Source organism: Montipora foliosa, chromosome 6 (genome assembly GCF_036669935.1).
Source record: "Montipora foliosa isolate CH-2021 chromosome 6, ASM3666993v2, whole genome shotgun sequence".
Taxonomy (NCBI): domain Eukaryota; kingdom Metazoa; phylum Cnidaria; class Anthozoa; order Scleractinia; family Acroporidae; genus Montipora; species Montipora foliosa.
In genome coordinates this window covers 67,647,147-67,663,687 of record NC_090874.1, presented here as the reverse complement: position 1 = coordinate 67,663,687, position 16,541 = coordinate 67,647,147, and the positions used below count along the sequence as shown (strand labels likewise).

Genomic DNA, 16,541 nt, shown 5'->3' with positions numbered 1-16,541 from the left:
ACTCAAAGTTTGCTGCTGCTTCTTGTTTTGGTAAACCATTGTACGCAGGATAAAAAGAAATTAAACCCTTACAGGCATGCACTATTTTGCTTTGCCAATAGAAAAGTCAAAGGTACGTACACAATCGGCAGTTGTACAAATGTAATTCTTATCTTATCAAGTTTAAACAAATTATGTTTATTAATTAAGCCATTGACTACTCGGCCCCCCAGTTGACAAGTAAAATCATCTGCCGTTAGACAGAGTAAAATCTGTTATTATATAGATATTGATGAAATACCAGGATTTCTCCTTTTACTAAAAAATCGTATCTTCACCGCGCACAGTGAACATATCATTTTTATCTTTCACATGTGAGGATATAGGTGTTGTCATGGTAACCAACACGATTAGCCAATAAAACGCGAGCTTTCTCTTCATTGTAAAATACTTTTGTGCTTTAATATAATTCTTCTCTACTACATTAACATTTTTATTGCAAAATTTGACATTATCATGATTTCTTTTTCATAACTTTCATATCTTTTTTATGTTACACAACATGCGTGTTTTAGCGGTTGGTGACCACTTTTTCATCATTTTGAAACTGAATAAAACAAGTTGTTTTAAATCTAGACATTTCATCAATATCTATATAATAAACAGAACATTACATGGCCGCTTGGGGATACGAATTTTATCTTCTCGTGCTGAAAGTATCTCTCACAAGTGAGATTCGCTCACTCGTGAGAGATACTTGCAGCACTCGAAGATAAAATTCGTATCCCCGCGCGGCCATGTAATATCCTCTATTTATGTCTCGCTCTCAGGAGTCAATGTGTTAAAGATGTACAGTATGATGCACTTATGAATGGCAAGTCTGGCATATTCTTGAAAAATATTCCATGAAGTCTTTTTTGGAGCTTAACTTACATTGTACATGCATGACCTTTGAATGACTAGTGTGAAAGTTTTACTACATTTGAGCTACTGTATAAGATACTCATGATTGTAGCTTGACTACATGTGGGTACATGTGACAATTAATACTTAAGTGGTCTGCTATACCAATAGAACAGAAATTATCCAATTACACGTAATAGTTGTTGCTTTCTCTTATGTGTAAAAGGTGATGGTGAACTTTGCTTTGTTTTTTTTTAGAATTAGTTTCAAAAAGAGTTTTACTTATAAGTTATTGGGACTTCAGGATCTCTTAATACTCTAGAGTATAGAGCACAGGGTAATTAATTTTACTCATCTTATTTTAGCACATTTTAAAAATGTTATAAAGGGGGAAATCTTGTTATGCTGTTGGCAAGATTCTTATGTAATTTCTTAATAAGATCTTATCTCATAAACAAGATTCTTACAAGAACCTTACAAGATCTTGTAAGATTAACTTGAGCAAAGATTCTCGTGAGAATCTTTAAAAGATCTTTTTACAGTTATGCAGCATTTTACTAAGATCTGGTAAGATTTTTCAAGGTCTGAAAATGCCAGCACAATGGACTTTTTCTTTTTCTTTAATTACCGGTAATGAGCAAAATAGTAACTAATGTGTTAAGATCTTATTATAAAGATCAAATATCTTAAACAAGATCTTACTGAGATCTTAATCTTAATGCCCATCTTGAAGGATTGTTACAAGATTTTTAAAGTTCTTTGTAGATCTTAATGGGATTTCCACCAGGGAATTTTAATTTTTAACGTAAAGACCTATTGATTTTTTGGTATATCTTTGCACCTTCTTTGTATTTGCTATACTGTCTGAGTAGTATCTTTTTTGATAAAAATATGCATGTATGTATGTAGGTTCCCAGACCCCCCTACGTAGCTCGCACCTTCGGCGCCCACAAAAAAATGTCACGTCCAGTGCTTTCAGAAATTTATATGCCCGCTACTTAACAAAACTGTCGAAAACCCTGCTTAAAAATAATGCTGAACTCTACCCTTATCTTGTTGTAAAAAATAGGTGGCAAGTGCTTTGACTTGTGGGCACTTTGTGTTGGATGCCAAAATTGGGCTCAGTGCATCAAATTATTTGCATTTCTGGACATAAGTGAAAATTGGGTGAATTTTGGAGGAGGTTGTCCTTTAAAGGCGTATATAAGCTTCATGCTACTTTTTTGTCGATGTTAAAAACTTATCCTGTAATATTTGTTTAAACTAGAACCTTGAAATACATTTTGTACGTGTAACCAATGAGGAAGGCTTTAGTTTCTACTGGAAGCTACAAAATTGCACAAAATCATCTGTAATGATATTATGGTGAGGGAACAAAGTGATGTTAAAAAATGGACTTTTTTTAGACTGTGCAGCTGAAGAGTGTGATTCAGACCAGGAAGGCATCCCACCATTTACTCTACACATTGGCATGCTTTATACTGCAATTTGTCGGTTAGTCCGCATACAATTTATCTTCCCCAGACAATAGTTGTGGTTACACTAGCCCTTTTACCCATAGGTAAATATTGTTTGCCCACGGGCAAGGACCTTTTTGTGTGTAACCGCTTTCTCTGGACCGAAACTTCCCTAGGGTTATTTCCATGGATACATAAAAAGAACAAAAGAACTTCCCATGACAGTTTCTGAAATGAAAAGTACGGTTTATCTGCTCCCTGAGGTGGCTTGGCCAGTCATAAAACAGAACGTAGCTGATACATGAAGATCCCTAATTACGTTAATTATACCCTATTATTTTGCCCTGAGGGGAGTCTTTTACTATATAACCGCATCCCTAAGGGTGACATGAAACCCGAGCTGAAGGCCCCAAACCTAAGACGTCTTTAACCACAACTAATTGGCTATTATCCATTGGGATTAACTATTTTCTCGACTTGTACCAGTCTCAGTGTAACAGGTTAAGGCTCTCTGCACCAACTGATTCATTTTCCAACTGTTCAGCCGTTTTTCCGTTAAAATGCTATAATCTCTGATAACACGGGTAGTTGTCAGAATTTCAAGGTTTTGAAACTTGGATACTTGTGCATTCATATATTTGCCTTCACTTCATTTTCAGAGACTTCCATAAAGACCAAACAACACTTCTGTTATACTTACTGCTGCACCGGAATCCTAATGTGGCAGCATTTATCCTTTCCAGAACAGATATTGATAACTTGGTAAGGTAGTGTTTGGTTTTCAGAATGATTACACTGGCATTGCATTAATTGCTGCCGCAGTGAGTGAGCCTGAAGCGAACAAACGAGGCAGCTCTCTAATCGGGAGAAGAACACATTTTTATTCGAAACGCAAGGGATTGTGGTCAAAGGCGCAAGGAATTGTGGTTATGCGCGAATGGAGGAACTGAGTTGCGCGGTATGATCATTAGAGCCTGCTCTTGTTTCTCATTTCAAACAGCAGACTGTTTCACTGTCAGGCAACAAAAAAATAAAAATGAATTCGAAATCGTTCAGTGAAAAAGGCCAATAACTTGGAACGTTGTAGGAAACAAATCTTTTAACCACCTCTCCAATTCTCAGGTCTCTGCCGTACATCGCTTGAGTTATTTGTCCAAGCGTTTTACGAAACTTCATAGAGATTTGTATGAAGATGCCAAGTTGACCCCTCGCGATATGGCGTCCGGTAATCAAAAATTTAAACACCTCGAATTCACTTTGTGATGAAAAGCGCTTACTTTTCGCTCATGACATAAAATACGTGTGTATGAACACATCTCATAATGTACTTGAAAGGCTCAAACTGCTGAGATTCCAAGGGATAGTATTTTTTTCCCAACCAAATAGCCTTGTATCATGGTGTCACCCAAGGTGGCAATCGGAAATTCAAAATGCTGTATTTTCGAAACGAAAGACGTCACGGAACTGGAAACGTGAAAAGAGATTTAATTCTCGGTCATCTTCAACTCCCTTTAGTCACTGTGAAAACCATCTATTGTTTCTTTCTTCTCTGAAATAGGGTCCAGAAGGAGGTCCAGTTGGGGGTCCACGTTTTATACCGTCCCTGCTCAAGACCTATTAAAATCTCCCTTCAGTTCCACGCACGAACCGTCGTTAAATTACCGCAAGCATAATTGAACATCTCCCTTCCCCTCGGCAGCATTTTTTCCATTTATGTAAACTACTTTAACTATAAAAAGGATTGAAAACTGGACCGTTGAAAAATCCAGAAACATCAACTTACTGGGAAATGTGCCTGATATACATGTAGGTGTATTGCATTTGCAGAAATTGTTAGTTTCTTTTATGGTCGAGTAAGCTCAAGTCTCTCCTTCTTTCCTCTCTCTCTCTCACTCTTATTACAGGTGATGCCAATTTTAAAACTACTGTACAATGCAGATGATCATAACGCGCATCATATTTACATGTCTCTTATTATTCTGCTGATACTGAGCCAGGATGATAACTTCAATAAATCTGTCCATGAATTGGTAGGAGTTAAAATTAATGCACAATAATAATTATTATTACTTTTCTTGTGATTACGTCTCTTTTCAAGACTGGGCCAAATGGCAATTGCTTCAAGCTTGCTTATTGCCAACCTGCATTAAAGCTACATGTACGAGAATTGAATGGTTTTTTGCTAGCCATGGTCCTGTTTGCTACGCAAATCTCTCTTAAAAGGACACTCCTCTGGGATCAACTTTAGGTGTCTACTTTATGGAAGGTGTTCACCTCATACAACAACACACAACTATAATTATACGCCCTTTGCATAATTCAAACCAATATTTGACTTACCCTACTCATACATCTGAGAACTCGTGTTATTATAGTGGACCTTTGAACAAAAGATTGTTATAGTGCCCCTATTTTCATTTTGTTAATCCTGCGAAAGTCAATTTTCAGCACCATAAAACATGTATTTTATGTTACTTATGTTACTTCACTTATGATCAAAGGCCACTTGAGTTGTGTGAAGTTGAACATATTATAAGTCGTTTGTCCCTCGGCCGAGCTGCGGAGAGGCATGGATCTTTCCCTGAGATGACGTCACAATGTGTTTTGAACGCAAAGCAGTTTGTGTTGTCATTTCAGGAATAGGATAGGCCCATTGCTCACACTATACTACACTTTATAGGGAATTTTGTTTGAAGGAATGATAGGGGCTTAAATTATCTTGTGAATGCCTTGTCGCATATATTTTTTGTCTTCTCTTTAACAGAATATACCCTCTATCCCATGGTACACGGAGCGAGTTATTACAAACATCACTCTGGGTGGACTTCTGGTGTTGGTTGTACTGAGAACAATTCAATATAACATGACTAAAATGAGGGTCAGTCCACATTCCTTTTCCTTGTGATGTCCAGTTAATCAACCAATCATTGCCTTTACTTGCCGACCGCTGGGCTCAGTTGATTGAGCATCGGTCCACCCGTTCAGGTGGTCCTTCATTCAAAGTCCACACCAACACTCAGTGTCGTAAATTAAGTGAGGAGAAAGTGCTGCTTTTGTAATTACATCTTCAAATGCTCAGATTCGCTATTCTTCTCGGATAAGCACCTGAAACCGTTGCGCCAGTCTCATAACCCTCTAATGTTTAGCAATGGACTGCCTTGTAAAGAAGCGAACACCCTGAAGTGAAGAATGGTGTTTTTTTTTCCCGATAAGGCGGGGATACTCGGAGAAAATCCGATTGTTTCCGTGATGTGAGAGGCATGAGTCTCTCCACGATGTTAAGTCACAAACTGCTTTACAATGCAAAGTGTCTTTCAAAAATAGGAGTGCAAAGCAGCTTGTCACGCAAGATCGAGAATAGACCTGTGCCTCTTACATCATGGTGGTGGATCCAAATTACTGCTAGTTCTACCAAGTTTACGTGGCTTGCAGGGCACAGAAAATCAATGTTGACTGATTTTTTACTGCTCAACCACTTAATAATTTTGGCGAAACAGCATTTTTATTCCTGTTGTAATAGAGACTGTGTTTCATCCTTGAATATTTACCTCTCCAAAGTGGCGTTCACTTATTGTATTGAGACAGTTATTGCTGACTCCAATGGAAAGCGATCTTTTCTCGACGCTAAGAGGAAGAAATAGGTACACAATAGTAAACCTGGCAACCGGATTACCTAAGCGTGTTGAGCTTCTAAATATTAAACAAAGAGCCTCTAAATGATCCTGTTTTGGACTTGTCACACCCTTTTTTTTCCCTGTTACTGTTTTAGTCTCTGTATTTTGTGAAATAACTTTACTTTACTTGATAAACAAAAAAAATACAAAAAAAATGTTGACATATGTTTGCTTTGGATTGGGAGATTTATATTAGGAACTCGAAAAATATTCGAGCTCAAGTACATTTTACTGATGTTGCTTACCTAACTTCCATTTCAGGATAAATACCTTCACACGAACTGCCTGGCGACTTTAGCTAACATGTCTTCCCAATTCCACGCTCTCCATCCCTACGTCACACAGAGAATTGTAAGGTATCTGCAACTAGGTGGATTTTAACTTCTTTTTCGTGTTTTTTTTTAATATTTTGTCAATGTGTATGGTCTCTTTTCACCCGCAACCAACTGGTTGGCCTCAGTTTATTGAACATCTGTCAACCGTGTGGAACGGGAATCCCGCATGGACCAACACTCAGTGTCTTGGAATGACTGAGGAGAAACTGCTGCCTTTGTAATTGCATCCGCAAATAACAAGACTTTCTGGTCTTCTCCATTAAGGACGAATGAACCATAGGCCTTGGCTCACAACATTTTGTGATTGACACTGGGATATCATAGAATTATTAGTCACACAATGTTGGGATAGGTGAAATTGGGGGGAGGGGGGCAGGGTTTCCGTTGGTGTTGGTGTGCTTCCAGGTTGTAGGCATAGTTCAGTCCATCAACTGCATCGCTTCGTGCCTACCATTTCAGATTAGCGTTGCAAGTGCATACCACACACAAACGACAACAGTCTTGCATGAAGCTCTTTATTTACTGCTTGCCAAAATTTAAACGAGATGCCGACACCAAATAATTTTCTTACCTTTACTGGTTCTTAAAGTTGTTGTTGTTTTTTTTTCAGTTTGTATGCTCTTCTTTCCAAGAAACACGCTAAAGTGATGGAGCATATTAAACAAACTGAGAGCAACGCGTCAACCAGTGATGAGGAAGCACACCATAATGACTATGTAAGTTTTGCATTCCCGAGTAAATAACGTTAGGTGCCCTCACACCACCAAGAAAAACTTCAAACAAGCTTACGGATACGCGGATAATTTGAGCCAGTTCACAAGCTCATTTCCTAATACGTTTATGACCTTTTTTCCGCTCCCAAAAGAACACCGCACTTCAAACTGATATACAGTATTTCAAAACGACGCCAATTTAGAAAACATTTGAAACATTCAGTTGCAATCTGTGGAAAAAAAAATAAGAATGACCTCTTGTCTTAAGTAGTTTTGCTGGGAGGCAACAGGTTTGCCATCGACGGGGTTGTCGTTTTATAGACATCTATGCAGTGCAAAGAATATGGGATTAAAGGAGCAGTCTTGTTACAATTTTGGTTATACAATTGAGCCTTATACTGGTTGTCACCCTGACAAATTGTAAAAATGGTTTTGCAGGAAACTTTTTTACTCTGAATGCCTTTACTGTTGGAAGAGCTTCTAAAAGGATTCCTTTTGCTTGAACAGTGTGTGTAGTGTTGTTTTTCCCCAAACCCGGTTTTAGCTTATTGCTACATAGAAGTGTTACTTTGACATTTCAGCTTGCAGATTTGGCGATCCTGGAAGAAGTGATTCGAATGGTGCTGGAGATAATCAATTCTTGCGTTACCAACACTTTGCATCATAACCCCAACCTTGTGTATACGCTGTTACACAGACGAGAACTGTTCGCTCAGTTCAGAACACATCCAACATTTCACGATATTATACAAAATATCGACACAGTAAGTCGTGAAAATAACACCCTGTGTTGTCTACGGCAACGGTCTTGTATTGTTAACGCCTTTATAAAAACGATAAGTTTAAGGGGAAAATTTCTGCACTTGAAGCATAGGCTTAAAGTACGTCGCTTTCCTTTCTCTGCAAAGCAGCGACGTGAAATTGCTAAATTTAACATTTTGATGACAGTGTAATGAAACCCACCCTTACCCCCCGCCCTCCAGTAAGATACTGCTATTGACCATTATTAGGCCCTGAGGAAAACACTTATGATCCATGAGTATTACATAGGTAATATGCTTTGTAGAGGTCTCACAGATGCAGTGTCAATCATCATGTGTATCACTGTCCGGCAAATTTACCATTTAGTGCAAAAATGAAAACCGGTGACCATGGAGAGACTTCCCACTTATTCCCCCGTTACTGGATGCGGGGACTGTGAGTCCTGATGTAGTCTCCGTTTATCGAGGGACCAAAAGAAAGTGAGCATTAAGTGAACGTTCCCGCATTCCCTCGCTCACGCCCGAGGGGGGACTCAAATGACTGGTGTCTAGACATCAGCATCCAGTCTTAATTTTCTATGCCTACTTTGATGTTTAAATTACGTTTTCGTTAGCGATTCCGCCGTCTGTGCTTAAGTTCCCTAGAGAAATACTTGAGCTATGAAATATTTCGACAAGTAAAGGTGCTAGTGAATTTGACTGGTCACCATTCTCTTGCGGCTTTAGTTCCCGGGGGAAAAAACCTCACGCGCATGCGCAAGCTGTGCAAACTGGGCCGCGGGTGATTTTACAGAAAACAACCAGTGTCAGTTGCCGCCAGTGACATAGCAAGGCTAGATTCTAGAATACCTGTCCAATTATTTGCATTTGAATAGCATGTATTGTCATCTTTTCCAAAGGAGGCCGCTACAAGAGTACAATAGTGGTCGGGTATAGGTTGGTTTGCAACGAATCTCAAGAGACACAGATAACAATGCTGCAATGTCCAATTGCTGGTGGACGAACAAAAGGAGCAATAATGACAGACTTTTTGTTTTCGTCCACCAACATGGCGGCGTTGACGTAACGCATGGATGGTGCAGTGGTGAGAGCACCAATGTGGCCCGGGTTCGCTTCCCAGACTCGGCGTCATATGTGGGTTGAGTTTGTTGGCTCTCTACTCTGCACCGAGAGATTTTCTTCGGGTACTCCGGTTTTCCCCTCTCCTCAAAAACCAAAATTTGATTTGATTTGCGGTAACTTGTTAATTTCAATTTACAGTGTCCCCGATTAGTGCTCTACAGCGCTAGAAGATGAGACACTTAATGAAAAAAATGAAAAAATTGTTCCTGATGAAGCGCTTCAGATTCCGGTCGCGGCTTTGCTCAGCAAGCCGCAAGAGGTTTGAAAAATCGCGGCGTGTTCACCGGCGGCGAAATTGATCTGTTTTTGAATGGCGCTTAACTTAACTTGGCAAGAATAAACTAATGTTTTCAAGCTGTGTCTAATGCATTTGTTTTTGCTATTATAGGTTTTGTCGTATTTCAGTGCTCGCCTCGAGCAGCATCCTGATCAGACACTGTCTGTTAGCGTGGTTTTAGATGTAATTAAACAAGGAACGCTTAAATGGCCAAGAGACAGATTAAAGGTGAGCTGCTTAGCACAGGAACCCGCTTTGGCTTGAAGGGGCTGTGTCTGCACAGGGGCACCACAGTGCACTTCATTTTGTGTTGTTTTACAATTTACCCGCTCCTACCCGCAATGCAACTTAACGTAAACTCAGAAATTACAAAAATCAAAGCTTACACTACTTTTTTTTTATAAGAACGTCTAATTTTGGAGCTGAGGCTCAGCGTTCTTATATATTTTTACCATGTAAGGCTGCAAACGTTTTTAAGATGTTCTTAAATTAACATCGGACTTTGTTTCACCTGATGACTTAATGTGATGGTGTTGGAGTTATTTTGGAACGATTACAAATAAGATCTGCTCATTGTGATGTGTATCATGCATTATGTTATACAAAATATGCACTAAGTATTTGGGCTAATTTACATGTATGTACCTCAGTTTATTTCATGTTTTCATTTAGAATACAAATGTTCTAGATCGACTCTCAGTCTGAGGAATGTTCTTGATACGTTCTTAAAATTTTGGTTCGTCTCAGCCTAAACGTTCTTATAAAAAAAAGTTCTTATAGAAAAAATAAAGTGTATATAGTGGAAAAAATGTCTGTGCAGCATACATAATTCAAGCTACAAGCAACAGAGTGATCAACTCTGAAAAGCTGTTAGACTGAACAATTTATAAAATTGCCTATCACAATTCATTTTAATCTTCTTCAGTTTTGCCCATCCCTCTCTCCTTTTGTATTCTCTCTTTGCGCAAATCTCATAATACACCTCTTCCCTTCCCCCCCTCCCCCCCCCCCAAAAAAAAAGCACAGGAATTGTTTTTAGGCATTTCTCTTGTTACATCTTCATGTCCCAAGAGAAATTAAAAGCAATGATTTGAGAAGGTAGAGAATTTGCTGTTTTATTCATGCAAACCTTCCTTCAAGTAGTTGTTTTTTGCTGACGTTTCGCTTGATTTGGTTTCTACTTCCCAGTCGCTGAATTTGACTTAATTGCGTGACACAGCCCCTTATTGCTGTGATTTAGACCAGAAGCACATGACCTTGAAGTGTGTAACTTGCAATTCTTTTTCTTGGAACAAAGCTGGGGATTTTAGGGCGCCAATTTTATGCCCAAATATGGACAAAAATAAGATCGAAGATGTACTCGCGGGAAAATGCACGAGCTACCGGCGTTACATCCAAATAAGGAATTTTTTTTTAAACTCCAAAAAACCCTAACTCTGAACCAGAGTTAAACGCTTCAAGGTTCATGAGCTTCTGTTCAGACACACAGGGTTCTCCCTAGTTTTCAGCGCAACAGGTATGGCACCTTTTCAAACCGGTGAAGGAATTGGTTAATGTTGGACGTTCTGCAAAGGATAAGCGACTTCTGAGCGTTTGCAGGCGGTAATAAGTGCTCTTACAAACGGTAAATTTTTCGTTTACTGCCTGATAAGGAGAAGCCTGGTCACACATTGCTCGGCTTTCGAAGGAGAACGTTCCAGGTTTGATATTCGGTAACTCACTGCGTCTGGTTTGGAGTTTCTTCTGACCCGTGTAGCTGTCGCTTTGAAACTCCTAAACCAGATCTAAGGAAAGGAAACAGCGCGATATAGGGCCTGACTCCTTCGGCTTCGATTCCCCAGGTCAGGTTTTTCAAGTCAAGCACTTCTAGAACTGACCGAATCAGTGACGTTGGTGGTCATCAAACACCCCTTGTAAATAGTCACTTCCTCATTCTTTCGATTTCGCAGCCAAGTAAAAAATTTGAGAAGTGTTTTGTGATACTTACAAGTTGCAAATTAAAATCACTAAAAGAGTGGGTAAATGCCGGTGAAGAGGAAGCTTGATCAGCACATTTACTTCTGTTTAATTTTCATAAGCTGAGGGTGCTCAATTATTTATTGTCCATGACTGTGCACACAAGGAAAAAATTATATTATCAATTTCATTGCGTTTCAATAAAAGAAGATTTGGTTAATCTCCGAGAGATTAAGTGTTTTGGTTTTCATGTTATTCAAAGTAGTGATTATACTGCTCAGTCAACGACGCTAACGAGTATTTTGTATTACATATCATATTTGACTGATTTCGTTATCGCCACAGAGTAACTTGCGTATGCAGTGTTGTTTTATTTATTAATCTTGGAATGTCTTCACCGTAAACAAAAGGAGAAAGTAGAATAATGCTATTAGCCGTGATAAACCAAACCTTAACATACCAGGCGGCTTTGTCTTTGGCGCAAATTTGGGGGTAGCCGGATACTTCCGGCTTGGGACGTTGGGTGATAACATTTACTTCTGTCTTGAAGGTTCTGTTGTGATCGTGTTCCTTTTTTGCGTTTTGTTTCCAGAAATTTCCTGAACTTAAATTCAAATACGTGGAAGAAGAGCAGCCTGAAGAATTTTTTATTCCGTATGTTTGGTCGCTCGTTTACAAATCATCTACATTGTACTGGAATCCAGATCACATTCAACTCTTCCATCCTGAGACGAAGGAGACTAAATCTTAGCCGGCTCTGGAGCCTTCGAAACGTCTCGTGTCATGCCGTAACGGCAAAGTCGTTTGTTGTTGCGACAAAGAAACTGAAGAGAGGGAAGCAGAAAAATCAGAATTCAAACTGGTTTTTGATGCGATAGACACTTTCGTCGTCTTCCAACGACAAAGCCAGAGCGTTTATGGAATATACTAACAGACTCTGAAAAACAATTTAATTACACCTTTTTCGCTACAAATGAATTGTTTCTGTTCAGTTAGGGGAAAAACGTTGTCAAAACCCATGGAGTTCTCGCGGCTCAAGGATCTTGAGCTCCTTTTCTAACTTGTTAAAGCGATGACTGACCAAAGAAAGAAGACTTCTTCTTTTGGTCATAGGATTACATTTGATGATTTATTCAGTTCAGTATTTTTTTCTTCAGTGCAAAGACGTTTGGGGCGTCATACGCACTTGGATTTTAGGGTTTAATTCGAAGGAAACGCTTTTTGTTTAATCATTTTAAAGTTAGCTTTAATAGTATGCAGTTAAATTATTGTGCTCTGATTAATTAGCAATGACCTAAGACCATTAAGAAACGCAAAGCCAAATACAATTATTCCTAAGTCTACATAAATCGGAAGCGGCAAGATTTGTACTACAATAATTATTTTAAGTAAAATAACAGACAGGAAAGTCGCTGCGTAGCCGCCAGATTAATGATTTGGGGGAGGGTCAAACGTTTGAGAAAGCTAGTTTTAAGATTTTTTAAAAGGTTCGCAATACTGTTTGAGCCCGTGACATTGTGTTTTCGCTGGAGGAACAAATATGGCGGACGCACAAGTTAATAGGCCTCTTTTGCAGAAAAGCTCTTTTTTAACAGAGTTCTAGAGTTAAGAGAACAAAGTGTATCGTGACCCTTACAAGTTAAAGAGTTATTAATCACTTTATTTAAGATCGTATTTTGCAATTTTTGACTGAAGGGAATATCAAAAATCATCTTAAATAAGAATCTTTTTTTATAATCTAATATTTGTCAAATTTTTCCGTGCTCCCTCAGTCGCGATGTTCGTTGAATTTGGATCCTACATTCAGTGGCGGTGGTCTCTCAAAGTGTTGAACTGTTCAACTCTTGGTTTGGAAGGGTCACAGCAAAGAAGAATGTATATTAAATATATCAATTTTTCTCGGGAAAAATATGGATTTTATCGTAATAGTGATAAAATAACCCAAGATAATAGAATTAGTATACTACGGCTGCTGTGTTATTTATTTTTTATGAAGTGATCGGTGACGTGGCCCAACCCCATTGGTGTACTAAAACAAGTAATTTGGAGTGAGAGTTTAATTTCCGAAGACTATTTTTCTCTTCCAACATGACCGCCGTGAAATCACAGTGAACAGTCACTTGCATAATTCAGTTGACGGTTTTAGATATATTTTGCGCATTAAAAACAGAACAGAGAAGAACTGCATTTGTGAAAATGTTTTGGATATTTACCGCTCGGCCTTCCGGTCTTGAGTAAGGGTACACAAAACTCAGCTTTGTGTGAGCCAAGATAGCGCGAGAAATTGAGGTATTAATTAACCTCCTTCGGCATTCGTCTCTCTCCAGAGGACTGGAAGAATTGAAAGATTCCTGATGAGGTAAAATTAGGAACTAGCATAACCCCCATGAAATGAAATGCTGCGGATATTGTTGTTGTTATGTGCGAACTGACGAAGAGGGTAACATGAAAACGGGAGCAATTGAGGCGAAGGGTGAGCTTAGATATCTGGGCCTACTTGTTTATAGGCTGTATAACTCTATCCAGTGGATAGCTCACTGTCTAGAATGAAAAGTATACTTCGCCTTTAACGCTGTTCAAGATATCGTACACACCTTTAGCTCGATCATTTGTGCCTTGGATCTATAATTTTAATTCACCAACAAGGGTCGTCCATACAGTCACTTGAATTGACGGTCAGCATTCTATTGTTCAGCTTATAAAATAAAATGAAATTCTACAATAAATATAAATAAAAATCCTGTTCAATAGATATATGAGGATATATGAGGGATATAAAGTAAACTAGTCAAGTCAGAACAAGTTCCAGAAATAGCGATGTTACATGGCTAAGAAGTTAGTGCAGTGGATTTCGTTTGAAACCGTGGTGCATTCAGTAATAAAAAAACCAACAAAGCCGCAGAAACATTGAGATTTTGCATAGATGTCTTATAAACTGATTGTGTTGCTGCTCGCTCTCTTCGCTCGCTTGCAAACCAATCAATGGCAACCGTTTCATGAACTTGATATCAATTTTTACCTACTAAAGTTTGCTACTTGTGGCCGCCATCTTGGCAAATCGTTTCGAGGGTACGTTTGCGTCAATGATGATAATAATGATACCTGACCTGCTAATCGCTCTTTCTCGTTGTCGGAGACTGAATTACTAAGGAGGCAGCTCAACGAGGGCGGACCGAAGGAGCTGTGCTGCAGGCTAGGCGCTCGGCCCCTGAACACGACCCATGGATGACCTCGGAGCACAGAACCACAGCCTGATGGAATAGGCTGTGAGTCGATTTTGAGGAGGGAGGAAAACCGGAGGGCCCGGAGAAAAAACCCTCGGAGTCAGATTGAGATCGACTGAAATCGGGTCACGAGGCAAGGTTGATGACCACTACACCACCCTGACTCTCCGATATTTCGAGGTATCCAAAGGATTGAGTTTGTCCTTTTCATTTTACTTAAAAATACAACCCCGTATCTTTTAGTGGGGTTATGTATCAGAAACCTTGCCTTGGCGGAGCGCGCGACACAGCTTTTATCTGTTGGACGAACCTGTGGCTCTCATTCAAACATGTTCTTCAACTCATCGGATAGCATGTCTTGTTATGAATACAATTTAAATTGGGATTGGTTGAACCCTGCCGGGTGGACTAGATTACAAAGTGAATAATTTTGCGGGAAAAAAGGAACAATACTACAAAAATGAAGTTTGTTTTTTGGAATGTGCCGATGTGGTTAAATGTGGGTGGGCAAAAATTCCAACTTAATTTCTGATTATGTTTGGCGTCAACCCGCGTCTAGCAGCAGCTCATCTGATAAGCTGCGTCCGCCTTAAGGCTGTTCCAGGCTCCCAGATAGTCGAGAAAACGAAAACAACTGCGTGCGAAAAAAAAAAACCCAAGTCCCCACTCGTTTTTCGCACGTAGTTGTTTTCGTTTTCTCGACTATCTGGGAGCCTGGAACAGTCTAACGTCTAACCTTATCTATCCAATATGCGTAAAATCCTATAAACTATTCCCGCAACTGAATGGACTTCCATGCTTCGCAAAGTTGCTCTTCCGTCGTAGACAGAGGGCCAACCGCATGATCAACCGTTGCCATGGCAACCTTTATGGGGGTCCTTACGATTATTCCTCGATCCCGTAGATGATGACTAAGATTTTGAAGCTGAGTGTTCTTTTCCAGCTTGTAACGGCAGTTCTAGATTATCGTCCCTTGGCCAGAGATGAATGTCTCCGCAGGCTAAAAGAGGCTACGGGTAGCCTACACTTTGTTCGAAGGATTTTTAGCTGACTTCCTTTAACTTCACAGTATTATAGTTGGCTTTTTTTTTTCGGTGTTACAATATCTTGGTAAATATTCAGTTTCAATTCCGTAGTATATTTGTTTACATTTAAAACTGTTGTTAACGGCATTGATTCCAATCAAAACCAGAAAAGAGATGTTTTGCAAGTCTCTACGATGATATTTCAAAATATTTAATCCTTTTTTTTTTTGCAATACTGGGATAATTATAAATTACGATAACTGTTACAGCGTCATACGAACCGGATATTGCATTGCGTGCAACGAAAACACAAAAACTCGTTTCCGGTCACGCACACAATTATTTAATACATATTTCCCCGTTAATCTGTCACGTAGTCTTTCGTGGTTTATTGCCTCGGAAGAGATACTGAGTTCGAATCCCACTTGAATTGCCTTCTACAAGACAGAGAAATCTTTCGCATCCGCAGCCAGAGCGCGACCTGAAAAAAAAAATGTCCAAAGTCCGGAGTCGAATCCTATACTTGAAACGAATTAAGCGTAAAATCGGCTTTAGGTGCACTCAATCTTTTTTCATTTGGGGCTTTGCTGCATAATTCAGATAATTGCTGCGAGCGAGCAGCAACACTAATGTGGACGTTTACCAGTGTTCCTTTTGGTCGAGTAAGACTTCGCGCGCATATATAGCACTTTCCATAGTCGAGTTTTCCTGGCTAGCGAAATTTCGTTTTTTGAATACGTAGTACATCGGTCATTGGCTAGGGACCTATCACCATGCGTAAATCGTGATCGTGGTCGTCCGCTTCGACCCAGAGGACTCTGGGACGAGATTGATCGTCCACATGCTATGCTTTGTTGGATTTGTCACATGCTTTAGGAATTTAATAGGAGAAGAATATAAAGATAGGTTTATACGATTATACAATGCCAAACGCTGCGTTAATCGTTAATGGAAGTATTCATCACGGGTGACCGTCGTTTTAGCGACGTATCTGGAGAAGACAATGTGCGTTTACGAGTCTTTCAGGTCATTCAGCTCTGTCGTGTGATGTTTCGCAATGGACGGCCCACACAGTTGATCAGTTATTGATAGAAGGAAATGCTTTTCAAGAGCAT

The 16,541-nt window shown here is 39.4% G+C and overlaps 1 protein-coding gene across 1 annotated transcript in view; it reads left to right on the top strand.

Annotated features, from left to right (window-relative positions):
* The window catches only part of LOC138008241 (dymeclin-like), a 31,645-nt gene extending 18,281 nt beyond the window's left edge, over window positions 1-13,364 (top strand). Inside the window, exons 7-16 of the mRNA XM_068855506.1 lie at window positions 1-112; window positions 2,289-2,376; window positions 2,999-3,101; window positions 4,244-4,369; window positions 5,104-5,217; window positions 6,275-6,369; window positions 6,959-7,064; window positions 7,643-7,825; window positions 9,333-9,449; window positions 11,770-13,364. The exon at window positions 1-112 is cut by the window's left edge and continues 62 nt beyond it. Of these exons, the coding sequence (XP_068711607.1) occupies window positions 1-112; window positions 2,289-2,376; window positions 2,999-3,101; window positions 4,244-4,369; window positions 5,104-5,217; window positions 6,275-6,369; window positions 6,959-7,064; window positions 7,643-7,825; window positions 9,333-9,449; window positions 11,770-11,928 (1,203 nt within the window). The 3' untranslated portion in view covers window positions 11,929-13,364. The remainder of the gene's footprint in view (window positions 113-2,288; window positions 2,377-2,998; window positions 3,102-4,243; window positions 4,370-5,103; window positions 5,218-6,274; window positions 6,370-6,958; window positions 7,065-7,642; window positions 7,826-9,332; window positions 9,450-11,769) is intronic.
* The last annotated feature ends 3,177 nt before the right edge of the window (window positions 13,365-16,541 follow it).